Raw genomic sequence first — 12120 nt, 5'->3', positions numbered from 1 at the left:
GGGCGGGCACAGCGCGCGGCGGGCGCGGGAGCGGCGGGGAATGAGCGGGGAGCGTGCGCTGCGGCGTGAGCGGGGGGACTGGGGGATACTGGGGGGTACTGGGGTAATGGGGGCACTGGGGGGACTGGGAGGTGCTGGGGGGTGCTGGGGTACTGGGGTAATGGGGGCACTGGGGGGTAATGGGGGGTACTGGAACACTGGGAACACTGGGGGGAGGAAAGGGGGGTAATGGGGGGGGTACTGGGAGCACCGGGGGGTACCGGGGGGGGCTGGGAGCACTGGGGGGTGCTGGGGTAATGGGGGCACTGGGGGGTGATGGGGGGACTGCGAGGTACTGGGGGTAATGGGGGGTACTGGGAGCACTGGGGGGTGGTGGGGTAGTGGGGGGGTACTGGGAGCACTGGGGGGGTACTGGGGGCACTGGGGCGTGATGGGGGGTAATGGGGGGGGTGTGGGGTACTGGGGGGGTACTGGGAGGTACTGGGGGTAATGGGGGTGCTGGGGGCACTGGGAGCACTGGGAGGCAATGGGGGGGATGGGGTGATGGGGGGTTATTGGGGGGTACTGGGGGTAATGGGGGTGGGGGGGTACTGGGGACACTGGGGGGTAATGGGGGTACTGGGGGGGATGGGGGGTAATGGGGGGGTACTGGGAGCATTGGGTGGTAGTGGGAGCACTGGGGGTTGCTGGGGTTACTGGGGCCGGGGGGGTGCTGGGAGCACTGGGGGATGATGGGGTAATGGGGGGGGTGCTGGGGGGTTACTGGGGGGTGCTGGGGATACTGGGGTCGCTGGGGGCATGGGGGATCGGCACTGGGGGTGCTGGGAGCATGGGGAGTACTGGGGGTACTGGGAGCACTGGGAATACTGGGGAGCAATGGGGGTGCTGGGGGTGTTGGGGGTACTGGGGGCGCTGGGGAGACTGGGAATACTGGGGGATACTGAGGATGATGGGGGACACGGGGGCTGCTGGGGGCACTGGTGATACTGGGGGGCAATGGAAGCAGTGGGGTCACTGGGAGTACTGGGAGGTACAGAGGATACTGGAGGAACTGGGGGGCACTGGGGATACTGGGAGTGCTGAGGGGTGCTGGAGACACTGTGGATACTGGGGGGCAGAGGTACTGGGGGTACTGGGAGTGCTGGGGATAGTGGGAGCACTGGGAATACTGGGGGGTAGCGGGGTACTGGGGCTACTGGGAGCACTGGGGGGTGCTGGGGGGTAACGAGGGTGCTTGGGGGCACTGGAGGAACTGGGGGGCACCGGGGATACTGGGAGTGACAGGAGCACTGGGAGCACCGGGTGCACTGGCAGCGCTGGCTTGGGGCTCACTGGGAGTGCTGAGGATACTGGGGAGTGCTGGGGATGTACTGGGAGCACTGGGAGTACTGGAAGGTAGAGAGGATACTGGAGGAACCGGGGGGCACCGGGGATACTGGGAGCGACGGGAGCACTGGGAGCGCTGGGTATACTGGGAGCATGGACTTGGGGCTCAGTGTGAGCACTGGGGATACTGGGGAGTGCTGGGGATATACTGGGAGCACTGGGGGGTGCTAGCGGGTAACGAGGGTGCTTGGAGGCACTGGAGGAACTGAGGGGCACCAGGGATACTGTGAGCACCGGGTGCACTGGTAGCACTGACTTGGGGCTCACTGGGAGTGCTGGGGATACTGGGGGATGCTGGGGATATACTGGGAGCACTGGGGGATGCTGGGGGGTAACGAGGGAGCTTGGGGCACTGGAGGAACTGGGGGGCACCGGGGATACCGGGAGCGCTGGGAGCACCGGGTGCAGTGGGAGCGCTGGCTTGGGGCTCCCTGCGAGTGCTGGACCGGGAGCACTGGCGTCTGCTGGACTGGGAGCACTGGTGGCACTGGTGCCAGCCCCCCCCCCCCCCTTCCCCAGAGCTGCAGAAGGCGAAGGAGAAGCTGCAGCGCGGCGGCGGCGGCGGCGGCGCGGAGGAGGCGGCGCTGTGCAACCAGCTGGGAGAGCTCCTGGCCAGCCATGGTGGGGCCGGGGGCCGGGGGGGGTCCCGGGGGACCGAGGGGGGTCCCGGTCCCCGGATTGGGGGGCGGGGGGGGGCGTCGGTGACCCCCCCGTGCGGTGGCGGCAGGGCGCTACGCGGAGGCGCTGGAGGAGCACCGGCGCGAGCTGCGGCTGCTGGAGGCGGCGGGCGACGGGCTGGGCTGCGCCGTGGCGCACCGCAAGATCGGCGAGCGCCTGGCCGAGCTGGGCAGCTACCAGCCGGCGCTGGAGGTCGGTGCCCCCCGAGGGGGGCTTTTTTTTTATGGGGGGGGGTCGTCCTGAAGGGTTTAGGCTGACCCCGTCCCCGCAGCACCAGCGGCGGCACCTGGAGCTGGCGCGCGCCCTGGGGGACGCGGCGGAGCAGCAGCGCGCCTGGGCCACCATCGGGCGCACGCACATGTTCGTGGCCGAGAGCCGCGGCGGCGGCGGCGGCGGGGAGGAGGAGGAGGAGGGGGAGGAGGTGACGGCGGCGCTGCGTGAGGCCGAGGGCGCCTTCCGCACCAGTTTGGCCATCGTGGAGGAGAAACTGGAGGGTGAGAGGCTGCTGGGGGCAAAGAGGGGCTTGGGGAGGGGGGGGAGGTCCTCGTGGGGGTTCCTGAACACATCTGGGGTGGGGTGGGTGCGGGGGGGTCCTGCTGGGGGTCGCTGAACCCATCTGGGCGTGGTTGGGGGGTCCTGGTGGTGGTGGTGGGGTCCTGGTGGGGGGGGGACCCCAATCCTCTGCCACACCGCGTTGCCGCGGGACCATGGCTGTGTCTTGCGGTGCCACGCCGGAGCCCTGGTGTTGGCACCGGGGGCTGGGGGCTCCTCCTGGGGGTCCCCAAACCCATCTGGGCACTGGTTGGGGGGTCCCGGTGGTGGTGGTGGGGTCCTGGTGGTGGGGCGGGACCCCAACCCTTTGTGGTGCCGTGAGACCATGGCCGTGTCCTGCTCCCAGCAGGATCGGTGCCGCGCTGGAGCCCTGGTGTTGGCTCTGGGGGCTGGGGGCTCCTCCTGGGGGTCCCCAAACCCATCTGGGCACCGGCTGGGGGGTCCTGGTGGTGGTGGGGGCACTCCAATCCTCCACTGTGCCATGGGACCATGGCCATGTCCTGTGCCCAGCAGGAGCGGTGCCGTGTTGGAGCGCTGGTGTTGGCACCAGGGACTGGGGGCTCTTCCTGGGGGTCCCCGAACCCATCTGGGCACCAGTTGGGGGGTCCCGGTGGTGGCGGTGGGGTCCCGGCGGCGGCGGTGGGGGGGACCCCAAATCCTTCGCGGTGCAGCGGTGCCAAGGCCGTGTCCCGCAGGGGCGGTGCCGCGCCGGGAGCTGGCGGCGATGCGCACGCGGCTCTACCTCAACCTGGGGCTGGTGTACGACAGCCTGCGGGACGCGGGGCGCCGCGGGCGCTACCTGCAGCGCAGCGTCTTCGTGGCGGAGCGGGCGCGCCTGGACGAGGACCTGCAGCGCGCCTACTTCAACCTGGGCGCCATCCACCTGCGGCAGGGCCAGCACCCCCAGGCCCTGCGCTGCCTCCAGCGCGCCCGCGACTGCGCCCGCCGCATGCAGGACAAGGCGCTGGAGAGCGAGTGCTGCAGCAGCACGGCGCAGGTCGGCCTCGGGAACGCCCCCCCCTTGTTTTTTAGCCCCCCTCCGGGGTCCGTCCCGGCGTCTTGATGAGGTTGGGGGGGTCCCCGTGTCGTCCCCCCACCCCCAGGTCCAGCTGAGCCTCGGAGACTTCGCGGCCGCCAAGCGCTCGCTGCGGACGGCGTACGCGCTGGGCTCGCGGCAGCCCCACCAGCGGCACCTCGTGCGCTGCAACCTGCGCTACGGTGAGCTTGGGGGGGGGGGGCACGGGGGGGGCGCACGCACAAGGTGGTGACCCCCCCACCCCGGTCCCGCAGCCACCAAGGTGACGCGGCTGCAGGAGGCGCTGGAGGAGGCGGCGGGCGAGCCGGCGGCGGCGATGGCGCTGTGCGAGCGGCTGGGGGACGTCTTCTCCAGGCACGGGGACTTCAGGAGGGCGCTGGAGCACTACCAGCGACAGGTGGGGGGGTACTGGGGGCGCTGGGGGGCACGGGGGGGGACTGAGGGGGCTGGGGGGTGTGGGGGGGGCTGGAGGTGTTGGGGATGGTGGGGGTAATGGGGGTACTGGAAGGCACTGGGGATAGCAGGAGCACTGGGAATACTGGGGGGTGCTGGGGTTACTGGGGTCATTGGGGATACTGGGGGTACAGAGGACACTGGGGGGCATGGGGGGGCTGGAGGTGTTGGGGATAGTGGGGGTACTGGCAGTACTGGAAGGCGCTGGGGATAGCAGGAGCACTGGGAATACTGGGGGGTGCTGGGGACAATGGGAGCACTGGGGATACTGGGGGGCACTGAGGATAATGGGAACACTGGGGATAATGGAAGCACTGGAGCTACTGGGAGGCGCTAGGGACACCAGGGGGCGCTGGGAGGCACTGGGAGCACTGGGAATACTGGGGGCACTGAGGATGACGGGAGTGCTGGGGATAATGGAAGCACTGGAGCTACTGGGAGCACTGGAGGTACCTGGGGGGGGGGGCTTTGTCCCCCTTGACCCCCTTGACCCCCCCCCCCAGCTGAGCTACGCCGAGGCGCTGGGCCGCCCCGCGCCCGAGCTGGCCGCCATCCACGTCTCGCTGGCCACCACCTTCGGCGACCTGCAGGAGCCCGCGCGCGCCGAGCACCACTACCGGCAGGAGCTGGCGCTGCACCGCGGCGACGCGCTGGAGGTGAGCGGGGCCCCCCCCAACGGGCACAATCTGGGGGAGGGGACCCCTCCCATAATAAAACAAAAGGGCACGGGGCCGGGACCCCCCCGGCTCGCCCCGGAGCCTGACGGGTGGCCACGCGCAGGAGGGGAGGACGTGGCTGAGCATTGCGCTGGCCAAGGAGGAGGCGGGCGAGCCCCGCGCCGAGCTGGAGGCCTGCCTCGGGACGGCGCTGGAGCGGGCGGAGGCGGCGGGCGAGCTGCGGCTGCAGGTGAGGGCACGGCGGCGAGCGCGGTGCCGACGCGGTGCCGTGGTGCTGACGCGGTGCCGTGGTGCCGACCTGGTGCCATGGTGCCATGTTGCCGACCCGGTGCTGCGGTGCCGCGGTGCCATGGTGCCGACCCAGTGCTGCGGTGCCGACCCGGTGCCATGGTGGTGCCATGGTGCTGCCACAGTGCCGACCTAGTGCCACAGTGCCATGGTGCCGACCCGGTGCTGCGGTGCCATGGTGCCAACCAGGTGCCATGGTGCCATGGTGCCGCCATGGTGCCATGGTGGTGCCATGGTGCCGCCACGGTGCTGACCTGGTGCCACAGTGCCATGGTGCCACGGTGCCGACCCAGTGCCACGGTGCCCTGGTGCTGACCTGGTGCCATGGTGCTGACCCAGTGCCGCAGTGCCATGGTGCCATAGTGTCGACCCGGTGCTGTGGTGCCGACCCAGTGCTGCGGTGCCGCGGTGCCATGGTGCTGACCCGGTGCTATGGTGCCAACCTGGTGCCATGGTGCCACCACGGTGCCGACCCAGTGCTATGGTGCCATGGTGGTGCCATGGTGTCGCCATGGTGCTGACCTGGTGCCATGGTGCCGTGGTGCCACGGTGCCAAGCCAGTGCCACGGTGCCATGGTGCTGAGCCGGTGCCGTGGTGCCGACCCGGTGCCACAGTGCCATGGTGCCGAGCCGGTGCGATGGTGCTGACCTGGTGCCGCAGTGCCACGGTGCCGACCCGGTGCTATGATGCCGACCCAGTGCCACAGTGCCATGGTGCCAACCCGGTGCCGCAATGCCGTGGTGCCGTGGTGCTGATCTGGTGCCGACCCGGTGCCATGGTGCCAACCTGGCTCCGTCCCTCCCGCCCCGCAGCGTCAGGTCCTGCGGCACCTCCACGCGCTGCAGCAGCGGGCCGGCAGCGCCGAGGCCGCCGACACCATGGCGAGGCTGCGGGGCCTGCCGGGGGGCGAGGAAGAGGAGGAGGAGGAGGAGGAAGAGCAGGAGGGCAGCGAGGCCCCCGAGGAGGAGAGCGACCTGGAGCTGTCGGAGAGCGGTGAGGGGCGCGCGGGGGTTCCCTGGGGTGCTGAGAGGAGGGGGGACGGGACCCCAAAATGTGGGTGAGGGGGGGATGGGACCCCCGGGACGCGGAGGGCAGCGGGACCCCCGTGCCCGGCTGCGCCCCCGCTCACAGCCGTGCCACAGAGGGGGAGGACGACGAGCTCGACGGCTACACCAAGAGCGTCCCCGGCCGCCGGCGCATCTGCAAGGTGAGAGACGGGGCCCTGGCACTGCTCTGTGCCCCCCAGGGGCGGGTCAGGCCCCCCAGGTGTGGGTCAGGGTCCCCACAGGTGCGGGTCAGGCCCCCCAGGTGCGGGTCAGGGTCCCCACAGGTGCGGGTCAGGCCCCCCAGGTGCGGGTCAGGGTCCCCACAGTTGCGGGTCAGGCCCCCCAGGTGCAGGTCAAGGCCCCCAGATGTGGGTCAGAGGCCCCCAGGTGGGGGTCAGGGCCCCCAGGTGTGGGTCACAGCCCCCCAGGTGTGGGTCAGGACCCCCAGGAGCAGGTCAGGGCCCCCCAGGAGCGGGTCAGGGCCCCCCACCCAGCCCCCCAAGCCCCTCGGGGGCCATATCCCCACCACCCCTCCCTGTGCCCGCAGTGGAACCGCCGCAACGACCGGGGTGAGACCCCGCTGCACCGCGCCTGCATCGAGGGCGACCTGCGGCGGGTGCAGCTCTACCTTAAGCAGGTAAAAGGGTTGGGGGGGGGGGCAGGACACACACAACGGGACCCCCCCGGCACTGGGGACACCGGTGGGGGCGTGGGCTCGCTCCTGGGGCGCCGCGGTGCCCGGCGGAGCCGTGCCGTGCCGGCCGGAGCGAAGGGATGCTGCTGGGGGGGGGGGGTGACATCCCCATGGCTGGTGGCACGCGGTGACCGTCCCCTTGTGTCCCCCCCCCCACACGCAGGGGCACCCCCTGAACCCCCGCGACTACTGCGGCTGGACCCCGCTGCACGAAGCCTGCAACCACGGGCACCTGGGTGAGCGCCGGGACCCCCCCTGCCCTGGGGGGGGGGGCGGGGGGGGGAAAGGGGCCGGATCCTGCCCGACATCCGCCCCCTTTTCCTCCCCCCCCCCCTTGTGACACCCCCCAGAGATCGTGCGGCTGCTGCTGGACCGGGGGGCGGCCGTGGACGACGCGGGGGGGGCCGGGCTGCGAGGGCATCACCCCCCTGCACGACGCGCTGGGCTGCGGCCACTTCGAGGTGGCCGAGCTGCTGGTGCAGCGCGGGGCCTCGCTGGCCGCCCGGAACGCCAAGGTGAGCGCGGGGATGGGGACACGCCGGGGGGGGGGGTCCCGGGGGCTGGGGGGGGCACGGTGAAACCCCCCCCGGCCTCCCCGCAGGGCCTGACGCCGCTGGGGACGCTGGAGGAGTGGATCGGGCTCTACGGCAAGGAGCTGGACCAGGAGACGTGGCAGCGGTGCCAGGCCACGGAGCGCCTGCTCAAGGAGACGGCGGCGGCGGGCGGCGGTGAGCCCGGGGGGCCGCTGAGGGGGTTTTGGGGGGGGGGGGGGGCGATGATGGGGTTTTGGGGGTCCGGGGGCCGCATCCCCCCCCCCCCAAGCTGAGGGTCTCTGTGCGCCCCACAGCGCCCGCCGCCCCCCGGGACTCGCAGCTCTTCGACGCCGAGCTCTCGGAGCCACTCATCGCGGGCGGCGAGGACGCGGCAGGGGCGCAGGCGGAGCCGGGGGACCCCGACACGTCCCCCCCCCGCCATGTCCCCGCTGCGGCCGGCGCGGAAGCGGCCGCGGGGAGCGGAGGCAGCGGCGCCGGACCCGGCCGCCCCCGCCGGGGGCCAGGCTGAGTACGAAGCCACCATCCGCGGCCTGGGCAGCGCCAGGTCCCTCCCGGTCCCCGTCCCGGTCCCCGTCCCCACGGCGTCCCCGCGGCCGGCGCTGATCCCGGCCGAGGAGTACGTGGAGGACTGGCTGGAGGACGACCTGGCGGCGGCGGCGGCGCGAGGGGCGCGGAAGCGCTCGCGCCGGGAGCCGGGGGACGGAGCCGGGGAGCCCGGTGCCGCGCGGCGCCACCAGAACCGCCCCGTGGGGAGAGCGGCACCGGGACGCGGCCGCGAGCGCCCCGAGAGCCCCGGCAGCCCCGCGCGGGCGGCTGAAGGCTCGGCGGAGGCTGGAGGAGAGGAGGCGCAGGTGAGGGGCCGGGGATGGGGATGGGGGTGCGGGTGGAGGGGTCCCCCGGGGGTCCTGAGCCGCTGCTCCCCTCTCCCAGCCGCCCCCCGGCCCTGCCCTGCCACCCCCCATCCGAGTGCGGGTCCGGGTGCAGGACAACGTCTTCCTCATCCCCGTGCCCCAGAGGTAAGCACCTGGGACCCCGTCCCCCCGGGACCCCATCCCCCCAGGACCCCCATCTCCATCCCCCCGGGACCCCCATCTCCCCGGGACCCCCCATGCCCTCAGGACCCCCATCTCCATCCCCATGGGATCCCTGTCCCCATGGGACCCCTGTCTCTGTCCCTGTCTCTGTGGGCCCTCCGCCCCCAGGAGACCCCTGTCCCTGTCCCCATGGGGCCCCCGTGCCCCTGAGACCCCCATTGCCATTCCTCTGAATCCCCTGTCCCCAAGGGTCCCCTGTCCCCATGGGACCCCCATCCCCATCTCCACAGGACCCCCACCTCCATCCCTGTCCCCACGGGACCCCCGTCCCTAAGAGGTCTTCATCCCACTGAGACCCCTGTCACTGTCCCTGTGGGACCCCCATCCCCTTCCCCATGGGTCCCCCATCCCCATGGGTCCCCCCCAACTCCATCCCCATCCCCTTAAGACCCCCAACCCCATCCCTGTGGTCCCCCCACCCCTTTCCCTGTCCCCCCGAGATCCTCATTCCCTTGAGACCCCATCCCTGTGCCCCCCTGTCCCCATCTCCGCGGGACCCCCATCTCCATCCCTGTCCCCACAGGACCCCCGTCCCCAAGAGATCCTCATCCCAGTGAGACCCCTGTCACTGTCCCCATGGGACCCCCATCCCCGTCCCCATGGGTCTCCCATCCCCATGAGACCCCCCCAGCCCCATCCCCTTAAGACCTCCATCCCCGTGGTCCCCCCACCCCTTTCCCTGCCCCCCCGAGATCCCCATCCCATGCGCCCCCCATGCCATGCGCCCCCTGTCCCCGTGCCCGTCCCGGTGACGCCCGCCCGGTGCCGCGGCAGCGACGGCCGCGCCGTGGGCTGGCTGGCGGCGCAGGCGGCCGAGCGCTACTACCAGGCGTGCGGGCTGCTGCCGCGCCTCACCCTGACCAAGGAGGGGGCCCTGCTGGCCCCCCAGGACCTGGTGGGGGACGTCCTGCAGAGCAACGAGGAGGTGAGCGCGGCCCCGTCCCTGTCCCCGGCCCCGTCCCCGTGGGGACGGAGGTGTCACCGGCACGGCCGCCCGCAGGTGCTGGCCGAGGTGCAGTGCTGGGACCTGCCGCCCCTGGCCGAGCGCTACCGCAAGGCGTGCCGGAGCCTGGCCCTGGGTGAGGAGCACGGCCCCCGGCCCCCCCGTGTCACCTCCCTGCCCGTGCCAGGACCCCTGGACCCCCCCATGTCACCTCCTGCCTGTGCCGGGACCCCCGACCCCCCTATCCCCCATGCCATGCCCCCATCAGCTCCCTGTCCCCCTGCCCCGTGTCACCCCCATGTCCTGTGTGCCAGGACCCCCCCGTCCCCTCTCCGTCCCCTCCCTACCCCATGTGCCCCCACCTTTGTCACCTCCCCGTCAGCGCCCTGTCCCACGTGCCAGGACCCTGCCACCTCCCTGCCGTCTCCGTTCTGTGCCCGTCCCGCGTGCCACCACCCCTGTCACCTCCCTGCCACCACCCCTGCCACCTCCATCACCTCCCCATCTCCTTCCCAGCTTACACCAGCACCCATGTCACCTCCCTGCCACCTCCCTGTCACCTCCATCATCTCCCCACCCTACATCAGCACCCGTCACCTCCCTGTCCCCCCCATGTCACCTCCCTGTCCCATGCACCAGCCCCTCGGGGACCAACCCCAGGTAGCGTGGGGCCGGGACAAAGCCCCCACACCCCCGTGCCATGACCCCCCCCCCCCGGTCCCCATGTCCCTGTCCTGGTCCCCGCGTCCCCATCCCGGTCCCCGCATCCCCTCGGTCCCCGCAGAGCCGCAGCCGCTGCTGCTGAAGGCGACGGAGCTGCAGGAGCAGAGCCCCGCGTTCAGCGCCGGGGGCCTGGCCCCGCGCCCCCCCCAGCTCCCGCCGCTGCTGCGGGCGCTGAAGCTGCAGGCGCCCCTGCGGCAGCTGCGCCTGGGGGGCTGCGGGCTGGCCGACGGGCACGGCGCCGAGCTCAGCGCCGCGCTCAGCACCCTGCCCGGCCTCGTCCTCCTCGACCTCTCCGGCAACCGGCTCGGCGCCCGGGGGCTGCAGCACCTCGCCGAGCCCGGCGTCGCTTTCCAGGTTAGGGCCGGGGGGGGGGGGTTGGGAAGGGGGCGTCCCGGCACCCCCGGTGCTGCGTCGCGGTGCTCAGCCCCGGTCCCTGCCGCCGGCAGAGCCTGGAGGAGCTGGGACCTGAGCCTGAACCCGCTGGGCGACGCCGGCTGCCGGCCGCTGGCGCTGCTGCTTGCGCGCCTGCCCCGCGCTCACCGCGCTGCGCCTGCGCGCCTGCGGCTTCGCCGACGGCTTCTCCCGGCACTGCCGCCTCGGGCTGAGCGACGCCCTGGCAGGTGAGTGACCCCCCCCCAGGACCCTCACCCCCTCGCCCTGTGTTTGGGGGGGGGTCCAGGGGCTGCCGTGACGCCGGTGTCCGTCCCCCCCCCCTCCAGGAGCGTCGCAGCTGCGGGCGCTGGCGCTGTCCTGCAACGCGTTGGGCGCAGCGGGGCTGGAGCCGCTCCTGCGCAGCCTCCCCGCTGGCACGCTCGGGCACCTGGAGATCGGCTCCGTTGGGGGGCCGGACCCCCGGCCCCTCGCCGCCGCCATCTGCAGCTTCCTGGAGCGGGTAAGTGGCTGCTCCCCGCCGCCGGCCCCGCGGGGACGCCGGGGACACGGAGCCGACGGCCGCGGGGCTTCCGCAGGGCGGCTGCGCGCTCGCGCACCTCGCGCTGCCCGGGAACGGCTTGGACGACGCGGCCGTCGCCGAGGTGGCCAGGTGAGGGGCTGGGGGGGGACAATGGAGGGGGCTGGGCTGGGGTGGGTGTCCCCCCATGGCACCAGCTCGTCATGTCCTTGGTGTCCCCTTAGCACCGTCACCATTTCCCCTCAGTGTCCCCCATGGCACCGTCACCCAACACCCTCGGTGTCCCCCTTGGAATTGTCACCCAATGCCCTTGGCACCGTCACCCAATGCCCTCGGCACCGTCACCCTTTCCCCTCGGTGTCCCCCCAGCATCGTCACCCAGTGCCCTTGGTGCCCCCCCCTTGGCACCGTCACCCAATGCTCTTCCCGACCCCCATGGCACCGTCACCCAACACCCTCAGTGCCCCCCGTGGCACCGTCACCCTCCCCATCCCACCGCACGCACCCAGCGGTGCCCCGCTGCCGCCGGGGCCATTCCTGGCCCCCTCCCCGCACCATTACCTCGCCCCCCACCCGCAGGCGCCTCCCCGCCTGCCCTCCCTGGTCTCGCTGGACCTCTCGGCCAACCCCGGCATCAGCGCCGTGGGCCTGCGGACGCTGCTGTCGGCGCTGGGCGAGCGGAGCCAGGGGCTGCGGTACCTCAGCCTGGCAGGTAGGCACGGGGACGGGGGGGGGTGGAGGGGACCCCCCCCCAACCCCCGCGAGGCCCCCGCGGTGACGTTGTCCCCGTCCCCAAGGCTGCTCCGTGGAGGGGCCCCTGGACGGCACCACCTGGGCCAGGGCGGCCGCCGGCGTGCGGGACCTGCGGCTCTGCGGCCGCGGCGTGAGCCGGCGCGACCAGCGGGACGCGGGGCAGGCCTGGCGCGGGCCCCCCGGCACCGGCCTCTGCGCCGTCGCGCGCCACCGCAAGCTCTTCTGCACCAGCCTCTGAGCGCCCGGCGCCACCGCCCTCGCAGCCGGGACGTCGCGATACGGGGACGTCGCGATACGGGGACGTCGCCATACGGGGACGTCGCCATACGGGG

At 72.7% G+C, this 12120-nt stretch overlaps 1 protein-coding gene across 1 annotated transcript; it reads left to right on the top strand.

The window, feature by feature from the left end:
• The first annotated feature begins 25 nt into the window (after window positions 1-25).
• Window positions 26-12114, top strand: LOC308190727 (tonsoku-like protein). The gene is given in 30 exon segments (XM_080582382.1): window positions 26-65; window positions 1906-2007; window positions 2114-2256; window positions 2336-2558; window positions 3312-3613; window positions 3720-3834; window positions 3907-4049; window positions 4609-4761; window positions 4886-5011; window positions 5884-6064; window positions 6214-6278; window positions 6665-6754; window positions 6975-7047; window positions 7162-7208; window positions 7210-7326; window positions 7413-7539; window positions 7659-7803; window positions 7805-8216; window positions 8296-8381; window positions 9234-9384; window positions 9460-9538; window positions 10187-10479; window positions 10572-10586; window positions 10588-10641; window positions 10643-10745; window positions 10845-11017; window positions 11094-11167; window positions 11615-11631; window positions 11634-11747; window positions 11833-12114. Coding segments are annotated over 30 exon segments (3942 nt in total). The 5' UTR covers window positions 26-40; the 3' UTR covers window positions 12027-12114.
• The last annotated feature ends 6 nt before the right edge of the window (window positions 12115-12120 follow it).

Source organism: Anser brachyrhynchus (assembly GCF_964034855.1).
Source record: "Anser brachyrhynchus genome assembly, chromosome: 2".
Classification (NCBI taxonomy): Eukaryota; Metazoa; Chordata; class Aves; order Anseriformes; family Anatidae; genus Anser; species Anser brachyrhynchus.
This window is presented reverse-complemented; position numbering and strand designations above follow the sequence as displayed.